Source organism: Aspergillus heteromorphus, assembly GCF_003184545.1.
Source record: "Aspergillus heteromorphus CBS 117.55 chromosome Unknown BO70scaffold_7, whole genome shotgun sequence".
In the NCBI taxonomy this organism is placed as follows: Eukaryota; Fungi; Ascomycota; class Eurotiomycetes; order Eurotiales; family Aspergillaceae; genus Aspergillus; species Aspergillus heteromorphus.
Genome location: NW_020290412.1, coordinates 896,915 through 912,045, shown reverse-complemented (window position 1 = coordinate 912,045; position 15,131 = coordinate 896,915). Strand labels below are relative to the sequence as shown.

At 50.2% G+C, this 15,131-nt stretch overlaps 5 protein-coding genes across 5 annotated transcripts; 3 read left to right on the top strand and 2 right to left on the bottom strand.

Moving 5' to 3' along the window:
* Positions 1 to 14: 14 nt before the first annotated feature.
* Positions 15 to 3,431, bottom strand: BO70DRAFT_311855 (exocyst complex component Sec10 family protein). The gene is made up of 3 exons (XM_025540200.1): positions 3,022 to 3,431; positions 643 to 2,932; positions 15 to 591 (listed from the first exon to the last, which is right to left on the bottom strand). Exons 1-3 carry the CDS (start codon positions 3,131 to 3,133, stop codon positions 321 to 323), a joined length of 2,673 nt encoding a protein of 890 aa, XP_025401148.1. The 5' UTR covers positions 3,134 to 3,431; the 3' UTR covers positions 15 to 320.
* A 596-nt stretch (positions 3,432 to 4,027) lies between these two features.
* Positions 4,028 to 6,291, top strand: BO70DRAFT_333552 (putative pachytene checkpoint component Pch2). Its single transcript, XM_025540981.1, has 8 exons — positions 4,028 to 4,367; positions 4,428 to 4,503; positions 4,562 to 4,820; positions 4,889 to 4,944; positions 5,001 to 5,097; positions 5,146 to 5,497; positions 5,557 to 5,844; positions 5,930 to 6,291. Exons 1-8 carry the CDS (start codon positions 4,257 to 4,259, stop codon positions 6,113 to 6,115), a joined length of 1,425 nt encoding a protein of 474 aa, XP_025401147.1. The 5' UTR covers positions 4,028 to 4,256; the 3' UTR covers positions 6,116 to 6,291.
* A 208-nt stretch (positions 6,292 to 6,499) lies between these two features.
* BO70DRAFT_360635 (ubiquinol--cytochrome-c reductase catalytic subunit CYT1) lies at positions 6,500 to 8,208 on the top strand. Its single transcript, XM_025542832.1, has 5 exons — positions 6,500 to 6,649; positions 6,764 to 6,912; positions 7,035 to 7,097; positions 7,178 to 7,575; positions 7,635 to 8,208. Exons 1-5 carry the CDS (start codon positions 6,575 to 6,577, stop codon positions 7,898 to 7,900), a joined length of 951 nt encoding a protein of 316 aa, XP_025401146.1. The 5' UTR covers positions 6,500 to 6,574; the 3' UTR covers positions 7,901 to 8,208.
* Positions 8,154 to 9,853, bottom strand: BO70DRAFT_360634 (uncharacterized protein). Its single transcript, XM_025542831.1, has one exon. It carries the CDS (start codon positions 9,371 to 9,373, stop codon positions 8,336 to 8,338), a length of 1,038 nt encoding a protein of 345 aa, XP_025401145.1. The 5' UTR covers positions 9,374 to 9,853; the 3' UTR covers positions 8,154 to 8,335.
* A 502-nt stretch (positions 9,854 to 10,355) lies between these two features.
* On the top strand, positions 10,356 to 14,983 carry BO70DRAFT_378534 (uncharacterized protein). The gene is made up of 5 exons (XM_025545268.1): positions 10,356 to 10,896; positions 10,950 to 11,105; positions 11,153 to 11,232; positions 11,291 to 14,408; positions 14,464 to 14,983. The coding sequence occupies exons 1-5, from the start codon at positions 10,525 to 10,527 to the stop codon at positions 14,734 to 14,736; spliced, it is 3,999 nt and encodes a 1,332-aa protein (XP_025401144.1). The 5' UTR covers positions 10,356 to 10,524; the 3' UTR covers positions 14,737 to 14,983.
* Positions 14,984 to 15,131: the final 148 nt, after the last annotated feature.

The window sequence follows — 15,131 nt, the reverse complement described above, 5'->3', positions numbered from 1 at the left end:
TCAGAATGGAAGGGCCAGAAGCACATGTGGATTCTAAGGTTCTGGAAATGCGATCCGGACCTTCACCGTGAACAGAGTATGTTGACATCACTGGATATTATTACCCAGTGTAAGCCATGAACTCCCAGGTCTGCTCACCCTTCAGTCAACTATTTCACTCGAAGATTGACCAGGTGTATGTACATAATCCAATCTATATCGTTGCATCACCCCGTGGTCTACCCTCTCTATCCATGACACAACGCTGCGGCAAATGGCAAAGCCCTGGGGTATTCGTAGCTCTATATACACCGTATCTTCATAATGCTGGGCATAATCCTTTACATAACATTACACCCAATCCCATACATGGCTCGTTCAACGTCCCGTTTCACCTGGTACCAATCCGCTCGGCGCTCAGCGAACTCATAGACCTCTTCCACCCGCCAGATCCCATTGAAGCGATCCGCGTCGGCGATGATCGTAGCCAGCTCCTTGGCATCAGAAGGGTCGATCAAGTATATCTGCGACAGTTCCCGGAACGCCTTGAAGTAGAGAAGGAGATCATTGTTCTTGAAATTCTGGATGAACTTGAAATAATGGTTCATATCGCTAGGTGACATCAGCCTTGTTCAGGTGGGTGACTTAATGGGATAAGCATACCTGATTAGCTTTAAAGATCCCTCGACGCTGATTCTTTGTCGCTTGAGATGCTTGCACAGAGCCGAAAATAGACGCAGTCCGACTTCCTGGTTAAAGACGTCCAGCATACTCTTGTCCGTGCTTCCGACCAGCATCTGCGTATGAGACGAAACCACATCAACTACAGCCGCAGCTGCTTCTGTGATGCTAACATCCATCGTTCTCCTGTACGGATCAGTGGAGATGCTAGGGTTAAAGTCGGTCGCCAACTGTCTTGTCGCAAGAATGTAGTCCACCTCTTCCATGAGGACATCGATTCCTTTGTTGAGTCCGGCAGCAACACGTTCATCGAGGTTTTGCTCGAACTTCTTCTTCTCCTTCACAGCGGGATCGAGGAAATCGTTCCGGTCCGTCAGTTTTGTGCCGATGAGCTCCTGCTCATAAAAGACGTCGATCATTTGGAGAATGAGATCGCCTACATTCACCAGCTCTAGGAAGGTGACCAAGGGCTCAACACCGGATTGATCCCGTTCCCCTTGCTCGCGTGGCCGGTAGTTCGATAGGTGGTCAACGGCCCTGTTGAAGCCACCGATCAGGTGACGGTGCCCTAAAATTCGCACCAGGGCAACAAATATGGCCTCACACTGCTGCTTCACGGCAATTCCGTACTCGCCTTTAATCTTGACGAATTGCGCGGCACGCTCCAAGCTCGATTTGGCCGCATGGACTAGGCTCAGGGCCAATTCAATGCTAAAAAGTGACCGAATGCCCTCCATCTTAGACTTCATGATTGCAGCCTTTGCTGCAAGTTCCGTGGTCGGGGGAGCGTCCAGTATCGGAGGGGTCGTCGGTGAAGCAATGGTCGAGAATCTATTGGGGCTTTTCAAAGATGATGTGTCGCTAGGGGTGGGTTCCGAGAACCGTTTTGATTCATTTGCCTTGTTCCCCGAAAAGCTGGGAAGAATAGCGACCGGTGCCATAATCACTTTCTTGAACGAGGTCAGGAAGTCCCGCTTATCCGCCTGTCTATTGATGTTCGACATCAAGAATGACTCAGTTGAAGCTGCCTGTTCTAGCAGTTGTCTATCCCACTCCCCCACAGCTGCCTCAGACCCCGCTCGAAAATGATCCAATTCCTCTGCAAGATACAGATCCAGGTGAGGTTCGTATGATTTCACAATAACACGTTCCAAGAACTCGTCAAAACTATCATCCGAGCTTTGAATTGGTAACAGCGTGTCCAACAGGTTGAGACATTGGGCAAAAGTCCCCGAAATGGCCGTCAGGTAGGCTTCGATATCCAAGCGATGTAGCTCATCAAATATGGCGGTTAGGAACGGATACAATACATCCTGTCCTAGCTTATCAATAAAAGGCGTAGCAACCTTCAAAGACGGGGGGAAAGCGCGGTTAATGATCGAGACTTCTTCGTTGTAAGCCACACTCAGTCGAGTGAAAAACACCTGGGTATGTTGAAGCTTGACCTGCTGCGCTAGGGGATCAATACAATCCGCTACTCTGCCGAGATCTGATCTTCGAGTAACAAGGTGGTTGTGGTGGATGAAAAGCTCAGCAGCTGCGCTTCCGCCGTTCAAAGTGTAGAGTACATGAGCGTACTTCCTCATCCTGTCGTCAATGTCCTCAGTTTCATATCCATGTCGGAACTCCTTAAGAGCAGCTGTTTCGAACATCGACACAGCTGTTTGCAACCGTGCGACTCGTTCACGCCAGTCGTCCGTGGAGTCGCATTTGGAAAACAATTGCAGCTGCGAAAGAATAATGGCTTGGTGCAGCGGATCGGTATATTGTTTGAAAAGCAGATTGTCTGGAGAGGCACCGGACGTGGAAATGTCCTCGTAATATGGCGCCAGCGCCGCATGTATCTTTCCATACTCCTGGCGCGCCTCTCCACGTATCGATTTCACTCGTTTCAACACGCCCAGGACTGGGTCACTGTCTGAGCCGTCCGATATATCGACAGCGGTGGCAGTGGAAAGTCTGATTTGGTCGAATCCGTCCGAAATGGATTTCAAATCAGACTCGGTGGCCTGCAAACCCTTTCCAGCAGGCGCACCATGCGTTTGCTGCACATCGACAGCTTCTTGGCGCTCGACACTTGGCATGTCAGCGATTGTACCAAAAACTTCTTCCGTGTGTTTTCTCGCTTCCACCTCATCCCAGCATCCCATCCGTTTCAGCTTCTGAACCCATCTCGTATCATCGTATGCTATCTCGCGCAGAAGTTTTGACGACCGAGCTGCTCGTATAAGATCGACTGGGGAAAGATAGTCAAGGATTGAGGACATGATCTCTAGTCTAGGTTAGAATCCTGTTGACCCCATAGGATGTGTTCCACCCTCTCGTCCTGTCTGCTTCCTGTTGCTGCATGCGGGAACGTACCTGCCGGGAGGGAGGCCCTGGAGATTTCCTCCATCGAAGCCATTTTGAGTGAAGCCAGAACATCCTTGCGCGGCTTCACCCCAGTGCCTGGCCCATTCCTCGCTTTCTGCATCGTGTAGTGACCGAATCGGCATTGGGAGAGATACGCTGTCGTCTGTCAGACGCTCCAGAAGCTCAGCGCGGGCAAGCCGGTCAGGCCCAGGGTTCCAGTGTGTCCGCCGACCGACTAGCTCGCTCCGCGGGGCAGCCCCAATTTGTCGACCGGGAGACGACCTGCGAAATCAAACAACACCGAGATAGTTTCGGGAGGGAGAGGGAGGAGGAACGATCGATCATGAAAGCTATGTTCGTATGGTTGAACCATATCCTGCTCGTTCAAAAGATGGGGCTGTCCATCGCCTGGATTAATCGAAAGGGGGGCTGGTTGGCCGTTCGTCATATGGGCGGCAGACCCCGGAAAATCCATGGTTGGATCGGCCGGCAGATTTCCATTCCGGGGGGATTCACCATCTTCACCGTTCACCTCCCCAAGGAAAGTATAGTAGATAGGTCGCAGTCAACAAGCATGTTTCCCTGCAGGACTGTGTGGTAGCAGAGCTGTCATAAGATGATCTATAGCTTATAATACTCATTGTATCTAGGTGAGAGTCCCCAATGGGAATCTCCGACATCACACTTCGTGTTTTGTGAGGGGGTTCCACAGCGCAGTGAAATATATTAAGGGACCTACCTACTACCTACTAGTAGTGGTATCTGCTGTAAGTGAATGGAACCTCAACAATAATCGTACTACTATTATTGGAACATGCGCATCAACCATAGGTACTGTGCACCAGGCCCAAGCGTCTGATCAGCCCCAGTAGGTTGTTTTTAATATATCCACTTACATAACATGATATGCAGTGCCAGACCACACACTACTCCATTAGTTCACTTCCTACGTGCAAAATAGTAGAAATTGGCTGTGATTATTTTGGGTTCACATAAAGATAGACTGACTGACCAGGTCATATCTCATATTCTGAAGAGTGGGTAGATTTAAGGTGGCCTAGTTCCCAGGTAGTAGTTGGTCTGCTGAGAGCGGATTGGTAGCAGATGGCTTGTTCGCTGTGTACTCTCCCAACTTTCCGCCGTAGTGCTACATCCTAAAGTTTTCACGAACAAGCAGCCATCCTTTGCCTTTCAAGTTGTTGCAGGTTTACTCAGTTTCCATAAGTAGATCACATAAACCGGAAATGAATCTTGATAGCACTTTTCGAAGTCCTCCAGATGTTTCTCAACTACCAATTCTGCACGTCGAGGCTCTTGTTAAAAGCAAGGACGGAATCATTGTGCGAACTGATCTGGTATGCTGTCTCCAGCCGAACCTATTCTTCAATTGATCCAACGCTTTGACCGGTCAGTAGATCAGAGATGGGGTTACAAAATGGCTCCTGGACAATTTTGTCGCCCTCTCCATCGGACAAGAGATCTCTTCATTCGGTAGGTAAGGCCCTGCAGGCGAAAGATGCCCCAGACTAGCATTCTAAAGACGCTATAGGAGGGTTAAATGAGTCGTACGCCCAGGACTTTGATTCAATCCTCGTCATCGAATGCAGCGGGGGAAATTTGGATACTGGAGCATATCGACTTCAGCAGGTCGAGCTAGACGTCCAAGCGTACCAACTCCACACACAACCCGAGCAGCAGAGCTCCCAGCATACACAGTCGCTCGAAGGTCCGGCAGACGAGTCGGATAATGACTCAAGGGCAAGAATACTGGTTCTACCGAGCATAGATCTGGACGGGCTATGGGAGTCGTAAGACTATGGCGGATTCCTTGCTGTCTTCCAATACTCAAGAGCAGTTCACTCACTATATGGCTTAGATTGCAATTCGACCTGCCAATACAATCAAGGCTCCTTTCCGCTATAAGTAGAATGGGTAAGAGGTCTTGCTTGTACCTGTGTCTGAGGAGCCTCTCTAACGGTTATGCGCAGTGTCATTTTCTGTCCAAAGACTTGGTAAATGGGTCATCACATGGAACAGGTTGATCCTCATATGGGGCCCGCCAGGAACAGGAAAGACGAGCCTTTGGTGCGTTTAGTTACAAGGTGTCATGCTATCGGTTGCTAACCGATCTAGTCGCGGTCTTTCTCAAAAGCTTGCCATACGTCTGGGAAAGCATTACCCTCGAAGCAAGCTATTCGAGGTCAATGCGCATTCCCTAGGAAGTAAATTTTTTGGTGAGAGTGGAAAGCTGGTCGGCAGAATGTTCGAGAACATAGAGTCGTTGCTTGAGGAGGAAGATGATACTTTCGTTTGCGTCTTCATAGACGAGATAGAGACACTGGCCTCTCGGAGAGACAGGGCATTGAATGGAAATGAGCCCTTCGATGCCATTCGGGCGGTTAACGCTCTATTGACAGGCCTGGATAAGCTGAAAGAGCATCCGAATGTGATTGTTGTCTGCACAAGCAACTTGGTCACAGCTCTGGTATGGTCCGATCGGAAGTTCCATTTGGATGAAGTCGATAGCTCATGCATTTCGTTCAGGACCAAGCCTTTCTCGACCGCGTCGACATAAAACAGTATATTCCTCGACTGGCTGCCAGGCCGGTCTACAAGATCTCCAAAGACTGTCTAGAGGAATTGGGTCGACATGGGATCATTGAAGGTGCTTGTTTTGACGTGGTCCAGATCACTCCGAACGATCCGTTGCAGTATGTGGAGCGGCCTGCGGAACAGCTCATCCTACCATCCTTTAACGAGATGATCTTGCACTATAAGACGTTCCCAAATGCAATCCCCAAGCTGCTGGCTGATGCAGTTTTGGAGAGTGAGGTCAGTGTTGTCGAGACGTTTCCTTGCGAGGGATGCCGACGTTGGACGGGGATCGATCATCCGGGACTGACTGACTGTACATTAGGGGCTTAGCGGCCGCACCATCCGGCGATTACCTGCCCTTTCCTTGGTGTTATACAGCAACAGTGCCCGGTATGATATACGGACGGCTATTCAAGCATTGCGCATGGGAATAGCGTCGGAAACCCAGGCGAAGGCGGAGGCGATGGTGGAAGAGCACTCGGGGGCGACACGGACCAACGGCCAATGAGAGCGGAAGGATTGGTACGCGGCTCTGCGTAGGACGGACGGGGACGTAGGATGGAGATGGAGAGATCGCTGTAATCGAAACATAGCCAGACGCTAGATGTTGAATGCCAGCAATTGAATCTCCCTGCAAGCTCCCCTCGAAATGCTTATCAATCTTTGTTGAGGCTGCTGTCATCATCATAACAGTCAAGCGGTCTCCGAAAATTGTTGTTCCGGAAAGTCGCGGTTTTCAGCCGAAGACAGTTAGAACCGGGGCGGTGACCAATCAGAGTGAGGGTTTAGGCAATCCGCAAACCCAAGAGAAACTTGACCCGTTCGACCAACCTCGACTTCACCTCCAAAAGCACATTCTCCCTGTGCGCTCCAGCCTTACCCCCCCCCTCCCCCTCCCCCCTCCCCTTCTGTGGCTATCGTGCCTTCCTGAATACCCATTGTCCGGAGGGTCTATCACATCGTCAGTATGCTGGCACGTACTGTTTTGCGCAGCGTGCCCTTCCGGGGTGTCGCACGTCAGTCCTTGAGCCAGACCTCCACGGTACGCACTTCCCCGACATTGATGCCCATTGAACCCAATGGATGAGGACAATCGCTTCCCAATCGACCAGAAGGGCTTCCATGAACGTCTCCCACTAACTAATCCCCCCCTCAGCGTGCGTCTTCCTCGTCCGCCGGTGCCGAATCCGCCAGCTCCCCCTTCCACCTCACACTTGCCGCGTCCGCCGCTACCGCTGTCGCTCTCGGATCCGCCGCGTATCTCTATGGCCAGGAAGCTTTTGCCATGACACCTGCTGAGGAGGGGTGAGTGGATCCATTGTGATACCTTGGAGATGGCCGGGGGGTAGCTAGCTGCTCCGCTGCTCCGACCGAGGCATCGCCTTACCGGCTCGACTGTTGATAAAGGCTGACGCTTCGAATTTAAGATTGCACCCTACCGCATACCCTTGGGAGCACGCCAAGTGGAACAAGACCTTCGATCATCAGGCGTGAGTTCCCCAAATCCGGGCGAATAGCTATTGTCGCCCGTCCCCGACTTCGGCACCCTTACTCATATTTTGCACCTCAGCCTCCGCCGTGGATTCCAGGTCTACCGTGAAGTCTGCGCCAGCTGCCACTCCCTGACTCGTGTGCCTTGGCGCTCGTTCGTCGGTGTTATGCACACCGTTGATGAGATGAAGGCCATGGCCGAGGAGAACGAATACGACACCGAGCCCAACGACCAGGGCGAGATCGAGAAACGCCCCGGAAAGCTGTCCGACTACATCCCTGGTCCCTACAAGAACGAGGAGGCCGCTCGTGCTGCCAACGGTGGTGCCCTGCCCCCGGATCTCAGCTTGATCGTCAAGGGCCGTCACGGCGGCTGCAACTACATTTTCAACCTGCTGACTGGTTACCCCGATGAGCCTCCGGCTGGCGCTACCGTCCAGGAGGGCATGAACTTCAACCCCTACTTCCCCGGTACCGGTATGTTATAATTCATTTGTCGTGTCTAGTTCCACGGGGTCAAATCTGACTTTATCCAGCTATTGCCATGGGTCGTGTCCTCTTCGATGGTGTTGTTGAGTATGAGGACGGAACTCCCGCCACCACCTCCCAGATGGCCAAGGACGTTACCGAGTTCCTCAACTGGGCTGCCGAGCCCGAGATGGATGACCGCAAGAAGATGGGTGTCAAGGCTATCACCCTCCTCACCGGTCTGTTCGCTGTTAGCGTTTGGGTTAAGCGTTACAAGTGGTCCCCGATCAAGACGAGAAAGATTGTGTACAGCCCTCCCGTTCCCCGGCGCTGAATGTTGCAGCGGACTGTATGAATTGCACACCGCGGAGGAAGAATATAGGCGGCTAGCGAGCCTTGATCTAATCCATGTTCCAACTCACGTTGGTTCCACGTCGCCTTTTCCTTCAACCTGTCACTCTATTCGATGGTCTCTGCCTATTTCGTTAGATGTTACTCAGGACACTTGTATCTGTACCTTAGATATTTATTCTCCTTTGAAAATGTTGCTTGAACCCCCAATGTCACAATTTCCTTTGTTAGCTTCCGATTGTGGGCTTTCGTATAAATATTCGACCTCCCAGCGCGGAAAGTTGAGTGGATTGCTAGAGCTCTTGAATATATATATATACATATATGTCACTACTATCTATTCGTATCATGCGTTGACTCGCTTTTGATCGATTCGCCAGTGGATCTGGCGTAGTTCGCCGAGGCTGAGATGCCGTTATCAGGTGCTATCATGATCGACTGTCCTCTCACCGTCACTGAAGATCCTTGAAAATATCTTGTCATAGGACTGCCACATCCCAGAGAATACAAAATCTCCAAAACTCATAAGCCATCCGGGACTGCGACCATCTGTGCCCGCAAGGCTTCTCGAGAGTCGAAGGACAAGAAGCAGCGATGGCCCCCAAAATCCCAGAAATACCACCTTTCCAATACGTTGACGCAGGGAAGTGATCTTGTACGGTTGTATCATAGAGAGATGCGTTCGATAGGCGATAGGAAGATCATGTTCGGCGGCGCCCATCTCGATCAAGTTGAGATAGCGAACAGATGGCTGGGCGTTGAGGCGTACCGGAGGGCTGAAGCACGGGATAGATGTAGTTATACTTGTACCCGTGGAAGATTCTTCGAAGGGAGACAGCAGTGTGTGGGCTTTGAAGGGGTTTGTATTTGGACGCTCAGGAATCGGATCCGCGGAGTTATAGGACTCGGGGAACGGGTAGCAGTCAACGACTCGATCTTTGTATCCACGTCCGCCACCTTCCGTCGCTATTATCCAGGCGTAATCGGCGAGAGTGACCTCATATACAACGCCAACAAGCGGTATGTTGGAGGTGTAGCCCGAGGTTTCCCCGGGTATGAGACGCGAGCACTCCGAGGCGGCCTGTCCGTTCCATCCACTGTCTTCAACCTTGTCTGCATTATCTTTCCCGCCTGCAGGATTGCGAAACTTAGTTGCTGCGAAGCAGGGTTCCGTGTAGGGCACGCCCGGAATATCGAACGTAAGTTGCAAGTCTGGGACGACCACGTTGATCCGAGAAAGTGGCTTGATGCCCCGCCTCCCTAGGAATGTCTCCGAGTATAAATTCGAACCGTAAGCAAGGTACAGGACGGTCTTTTCAAGCGGGGGGTTCTCGTCTCCTATTTTCTCGAGATGATGAGCCACGGCCTTTTCAGAGAGATGGGGGTCACCGTCGAGGGACTGATTCGTTGTCGACACTCGCTGCCTCTCGTAAGACGTTTGGAGTGAATGATCCATATCCTGTGATGAGAGAGTCTCAATTCCGGATAAAGCGTCTAATTCTCCGAATGTCGCGATTATGCTTGACCGGCGCACTCGAGAGACAGGGAGACATCCCTCCTCGTCCTGGTTCGCCTCCGCCATTTCCAGACAGTTTGAATTCCCGGAATGAACAGTGCTGGGCTGAGTAAATTTTTGTCAGTCAATCTGGATTATGGAAATGTGAGTAAAAGGGGACCGCCATGATATAGGCCAGTCAGGAGGCTGCACGGCGCTGCCGGAAAGCCATATTCCCATTACTAGTATAAGTCTCGGAACGGATACTCCAGTAGCCGTCCGGCTGACCAAGCCATGGATTCTCGAGGAAGACCTTCGCAAAACTTCTCAAGTTCAACAGTGGGGGGTTGTTGGCTCTGGAAGGTGGTTTTTTAAGGAAATTGTTGTTGATGGTTTGACATATCCAGTGAGATCATTAGCTAAGCCTGCCCGCATACTGGTAGGGAGGGTTGCGTGATTTCACACCAATCACCCCGGAGCAACATGTCTCTCGAACTGAACGCGGCTCTAACCATCCAGCAGAGGTCAAATTGAGGTCGAAAGTCTCTAGCTTCCAACAATTACCACTGTGACAATGAGGTACTTATGCTTATTATTATCCCCCCCACTTTCATTTCATTTCATTTCATTTTTTTTTTTTTTTTTTTTTTTTTTTTGCATGTTAGAATAAGGCGAGCACCGCCCAGAGCTTTGTGTGAATAATGACTATACACGGCCGGCGTGGAGCGTCAGTCATGTTGGTGCCTCGTAGTGCAGTCTCGAGAAAAAATCCTTTGGCTGACCACATTATGATCCCCCTATACTGACTAACAGGATGCAAGTCTCCTAAGATCACCCTTTAGATGACGACCTGGTGTGGCGTTTGTTCGTCTTAACATAAGAGGTAGAATGAATCCCAAGATAATTGGCGAGAGGGAAACTACTAGATGTCGGCGACAATGTTGGAAAATACGAGCGTAGCATCATGTGACAGACTTGTTGGCCTGCCTCTTGTTGTATCTGGAAGCAAGCAGCGCTGTTTGCCGTTCCTGACCTGTACACCTACTACCTACCCACCTTAGCCTCTTCGGCTCAAGCGGCTGGCATACGCAAACCAACCCACAAGACACAGAATGAGTTCCAGCATCTCAGAAATGGCCCAGGAAGATCCACAATGGGCTTGTATTCCAGAACTGGCTTCGCAACTGGCATGCTTGGCCAGTGGAGGTAGTGACTCCGAGGATACAGTACCAGGACCGGGGCCTTATTACAATTGTCTTTCGCATAATCCTCGACTCTACACTTTCTCGAGTCATCTTGTGGAAGCCTTGCTGCAAAACAAGCCTATTGACAATGCCTTCAACATCCACCAGATACTTTCAATGCTGACGGATAACAAACGGATTGTCCATGTGCTCGAGAACACTTCGCTACGATGTCTGGCATACATACTACTCACTTCAAATGTAGAAGATGGACCGCAAAATGGGCTTTATCTCCTACTGGTCCGAATCCATACTAGTCACTACAGCTGCCAAATGTCTAATGATCTCACTAGGATGAACCTCAATCTATACGAGACTCAGGATGTATGGTACATCAAGCGACAGTACCACAGGCTGGGGAACAGTCACGATTGCTCCTAGCCAAATTGATCCAGAGCCTGTATCATATATTCGCTACCGAGGAGCATGTTGTCCGACTACGAAGACTGGTAAGTCTAAGTGCTCCATGTAATTTATTGCTATTGACCGATAACAGGCTGGTAAAATACTAATCGACATAATATCCGAGTCTGAGCTTAACGGTGCTCTTCTGGTGGAGCATCAGGAAGTGAAATTGTCACGGTACCACACATTAATATAGAGGAACTCTTTTACTGACGCAAGTAGTTTCCAGACTTCCATCTATTCTCCTTAACGAAGCCGATGCAATTTTGAAGGTATTTGCAACTACCATCTTGCATACATTGCACAAGTCTGGAGTGAGCATAGACCTGCCCTGGCCCCCGGACAGCACCGAACAGAGAACTACTTTCTTCGAATGCCTAGGAGTTTATGGAAATAGCGTACTACAGCTTTTTCATGACTTCAACAACGAAGTCAATCCACTCAGTCATACGAAAGAGCAGTCCGCAGAGGCTCTTGGGTGCCATACCAACTCCCGGAATTGCTTCCTGGTTCAATCAGTTGACATTGACGCTAAAGCGCCTCTAATCGATGGCACTGTCCTCGTCATTCCTACCAAAGATGGCTTAGCTTTCGTGAGAAACCAAACTGAAACATCTAGAGCACAGCTCGAATACACCGAAGTTCGTCTTGGGAACATTTATCAGCATGCACAACAGCTTTTAGACAGCTCCAATAAGAGAAGATATCGACTTACTTGTACCCTATCCCGATCAAATCCAATATCGTTAAATGATAGACGACGGAGTTTCAGCGGCCATGTGCTTGGCATAGCCTCTAACAACGATCTTAGTGATCTACAGAAGGCAATCGAGATTATTTGCCAGAACCCCAGGGGTTCCCCAAGGCCGAGTACAAACATTCGAAGATCTTCCTCTCTTTTGGTGCAGCTGGACACAGGGGAGGAAATTTCGAAAAAGTCCTCCGGCCTGCAAACGAGTCCACAGGGGAACACGGGCCCGAGAAAAGGAAAGCCTGAGGGGACATCCGATGAACCCTCAGAGAACGTATCACCGGACATACAGCTAAATAGCAAAGAGGATCTGCATGATGACACCTTGGAATACACTCAATTACAAAAGGGCCAACGAAATCTTTATGAAAAATGCTTCCTGTCTTCCAGCCCTCTGCAAGACCAGCGGGAAGGTCCTGCATGCAGACTGGCCTCACCCGTTTTAGACACACTGGTGTCCAGGTCGCTGAAAGATCTACAGACAGGAGGCCGTACTTTGCGTCACGCAGCGAAAGTGCCTAGGCCCAATGAGCCTGTTATACTTAAACCCAAATACAGACCCAAAGATTCAGCACATGATCAGCCACCAAAAGAGGCACCTACACCTCTACAGAAAAAGCCCAGCCGTAAAACTGCACGCGCAACGAAAACTACCACAAGACGTCAGACAAGAATGACTTCTGGGAAGAGAAGAGGTAAACTGTCAAACACTCAGGAGTCTTTGATTTTTTCCACGCGACATCCTAAACAGAAGGTGTATTCAACCAATTCTAAACCTGTTGTTGATTGGTATGAAGATCTTCGACCTAGTGACGAGGCAGACAGGTCGAAACATCAAGAGGCAGAAGTTACTTCGGTCTCCTCACCAATGCCTGGTGACGGATGTGTTTTTGAAAAGGGACAGATCTCTTTGGGTAAGAGAAGGACGGCCCCAGCAAAAAGCATATTATCCAAGAAAGGCGGGCACCCACGCACTAAACGCAAAGGAGGGAAAAAGAACACTAAGGAAACTATGAAGCCATCCACAATTTCCAGAAGGGAAGGCGCAGAAAATAGTAACCTTGAAACAAATGAAATTGATATTAAAACAAAGGCTACTGCCATCGATTCCAACGAAAACGACAGTTCTCTTGTGTTGGCGTGCAGTGAATTTCCTTTTATTCAGGATGAGAAAGGTAGTGTGGAGGAACAGTCCATTGATGAATCCACAGCCGAGATCCAGGAAAACGATTATCTATGCTTTGTTGAAAAATTCCATACAGATCACCGAAGGTTCCGAGGTAGGGGGCATGCAGTTGGAAGCAAATTGCTTGCAGCCTTTAAACAAGACAATCTTTCAAGCCCTGATAGCAAAGAGGATGCCTTGGAGCATACGCAAAGGGAAAGCACGCAAGAAGCTCCGAACGAACCTGTTCGATCAGACGGCTTACTTATTCGAGGTCCCAAATCAACTCATATGCATCCAAGCGACAGGACTTTAGTCGAGGACTTACGCTCGGCGGAGCATGTCGAAGAAGAGTATATTATGGTTGACAATCAGTCAATGTCTGGGTCATCACATGAGATCGTCATGCACGGGTTTCAGGATGACTTCAATACAGAGAATTTGAGCGTCAAACTCAGAAAAAGAGCCAGGATCTGGGATTTAGATGACGGAGAACAAGCAACGGGACTCCAGACATGCAGTCCCATCGCATCGAGGGTCGGGACACAGCGTCCCTTTGGAAACGGTCTATTCCAGTCGGGCAATGCAGGCACTAGGGCTGATCGAGACATCGGCATTTTAGGTTCAGCATTAAAAACCAACAGAAGTCCACTTATTATGAGTGAGGAATCAAGTTTGCCCAGTTCAGGCCATCTACAGTACAATGTGAACAGAGAATATGTCGAATCGGGAAGATTGCTGGCGAGAGAGCCTTCACCGCATATTTACAAAGAAATCGGCCATCCTACGAAATATACTAAACTGACACCGAGATCCATCATTGTCGATCCTAATGGAAGCCCGCGACTTCTGTTTGGCGAACGAAAAGAAAGTGTGGTTCGGGAAATTATGCCAGTCCGGGAACATATACAAACGTCAGTCGAGGAAGGCAAGTCCTCTGTCACCGAAGGAGATATAATTGACAAGGATCGAGATACTGTGGCTTATCTCGAGCAAATTACCAATGCAGAGAGTGGGCATAATCTAGCCGCGTCATGCAGGAAAGGCGCCACCCTGTGCAGTAAGGATATGTCTGTGTCGCCCAGTGTCCCGAGCAATTTTAAACATTCTGAGGACGAGGCCTGCATGAGTTATATCAGTTCGAAGGAGCCCCTTTCCTTAAAGGAGCGCCTCAAGGTATGCACCGATGTACACGGATCTGGGAAGACTTCGCAAGGTCCGAGAAATGCGGTGCAGCTGGCCCTTAATGGACGTTTCGCACCAGGAGGCGAGAGCAAGTCCCAGAATACACATCGTCCGACAGCACAGGCGAGTCCATTCCGAAAGTCACCACAAGGCCTGTCGAAGTCAAAGCCCGTCACGTTGAGCGCTGGCGCAGACGGGAGGCCCCAGCAGACAAGCTGGCAGTTATCTCTGCAAGCAACTAGCGATGTAAGGTCAACCTATTCATGAAGGATGACTGCAACACTACTGAGACTGTTCCTAGCACATTATACGCGAAATAGAGAGCGAGAGAAGGATGATTAATGATGTCCTGGAGATATATCGGCAAGATTGCAACCGGGTGCTTGACCAGCTCTTCGAAGCCCAGGAAGAGCGAATTCGGTTGTGCGAGCAACAGCTGAGATCCATCCAGCAACACCACACCGATGTATGCCAGGAACTGGTCCACCGCCTCGAGCGCAACGAGCAGCAGGTCCAGCAGAGAATGCACTTGGGGAATGCGGCGCCGGGAGAAGCGAAACGAGGCACATTTTAGCTCCTGATGCTTTGGTGTCATGGCGTTTCCAGAGCCCGGCGTCTGATCAGCACCGTGTCGCAAGGCCGTTCCCATAAGGTGTCATTGCATCGAGCGATGGCCATGTACTTGTTCCTTACAGCAATATGACTGGCCGTATCTGCAGATCGTATCCGCATGAGACAAGGGGCAGGAGTGAGAGAGCCGGTAGATCCTTTCGGACTCCTGCAGCCTCTTGAGTCTGGCTGGGAGTCATGAAAAGCGGCGTTGGAGCCCAGGAAAGAAGGGCCACGGGAATAAAATGGTGGTGTAGTTAACTAGTTCATTGGTGGATTCGTCACGATGGTGGCCTTAGTAAGCTGACGCCGCCCATTTGTCCGTTCACCGGGAGGAAATCACGTGCGGATGGCCCGATG

Bases quoted from the DNA above. Each gene is read 5' to 3' on its own strand.
- BO70DRAFT_378534 (XM_025545268.1), top strand. From the start codon at position 10,525: ATGAGTTCCAGCATCTCAGAAATGGCCCAGGAAGATCCACAATGGGCT. The intron at 10,897-10,949 runs GTCCGAATCCAT...TGATCTCACTAG, and splicing joins ATGGGCTTTATCTCCTACTG to GATGAACCTCAATCTATACG. The intron at 11,233-11,290 runs GTCACGGTACCA...AGTAGTTTCCAG, and splicing joins GAGCATCAGGAAGTGAAATT to ACTTCCATCTATTCTCCTTA.
- BO70DRAFT_360634 (XM_025542831.1), bottom strand. From the start codon at position 9,373: ATGGATCATTCACTCCAAACGTCTTACGAGAGGCAGCGAGTGTCGACA.
- BO70DRAFT_333552 (XM_025540981.1), top strand. From the start codon at position 4,257: ATGAATCTTGATAGCACTTTTCGAAGTCCTCCAGATGTTTCTCAACTA. The intron at 4,945-5,000 runs GTAAGAGGTCTT...GGTTATGCGCAG, and splicing joins TTCCGCTATAAGTAGAATGG to TGTCATTTTCTGTCCAAAGA. The intron at 5,098-5,145 runs GTGCGTTTAGTT...TAACCGATCTAG, and splicing joins ACAGGAAAGACGAGCCTTTG to TCGCGGTCTTTCTCAAAAGC.
- BO70DRAFT_360635 (XM_025542832.1), top strand. From the start codon at position 6,575: ATGCTGGCACGTACTGTTTTGCGCAGCGTGCCCTTCCGGGGTGTCGCA. The intron at 7,098-7,177 runs GTGAGTTCCCCA...TTTGCACCTCAG, and splicing joins AAGACCTTCGATCATCAGGC to CCTCCGCCGTGGATTCCAGG. The intron at 7,576-7,634 runs GTATGTTATAAT...GACTTTATCCAG, and splicing joins CCCCTACTTCCCCGGTACCG to CTATTGCCATGGGTCGTGTC.
- BO70DRAFT_311855 (XM_025540200.1), bottom strand. From the start codon at position 3,133: ATGCAGAAAGCGAGGAATGGGCCAGGCACTGGGGTGAAGCCGCGCAAG. The intron at 2,933-3,021 runs GTACGTTCCCGC...AACCTAGACTAG, and splicing joins CAGGGCCTCCCTCCCGGCAG to AGATCATGTCCTCAATCCTT. The intron at 592-642 runs GTATGCTTATCC...GATGTCACCTAG, and splicing joins GGATCTTTAAAGCTAATCAG to CGATATGAACCATTATTTCA.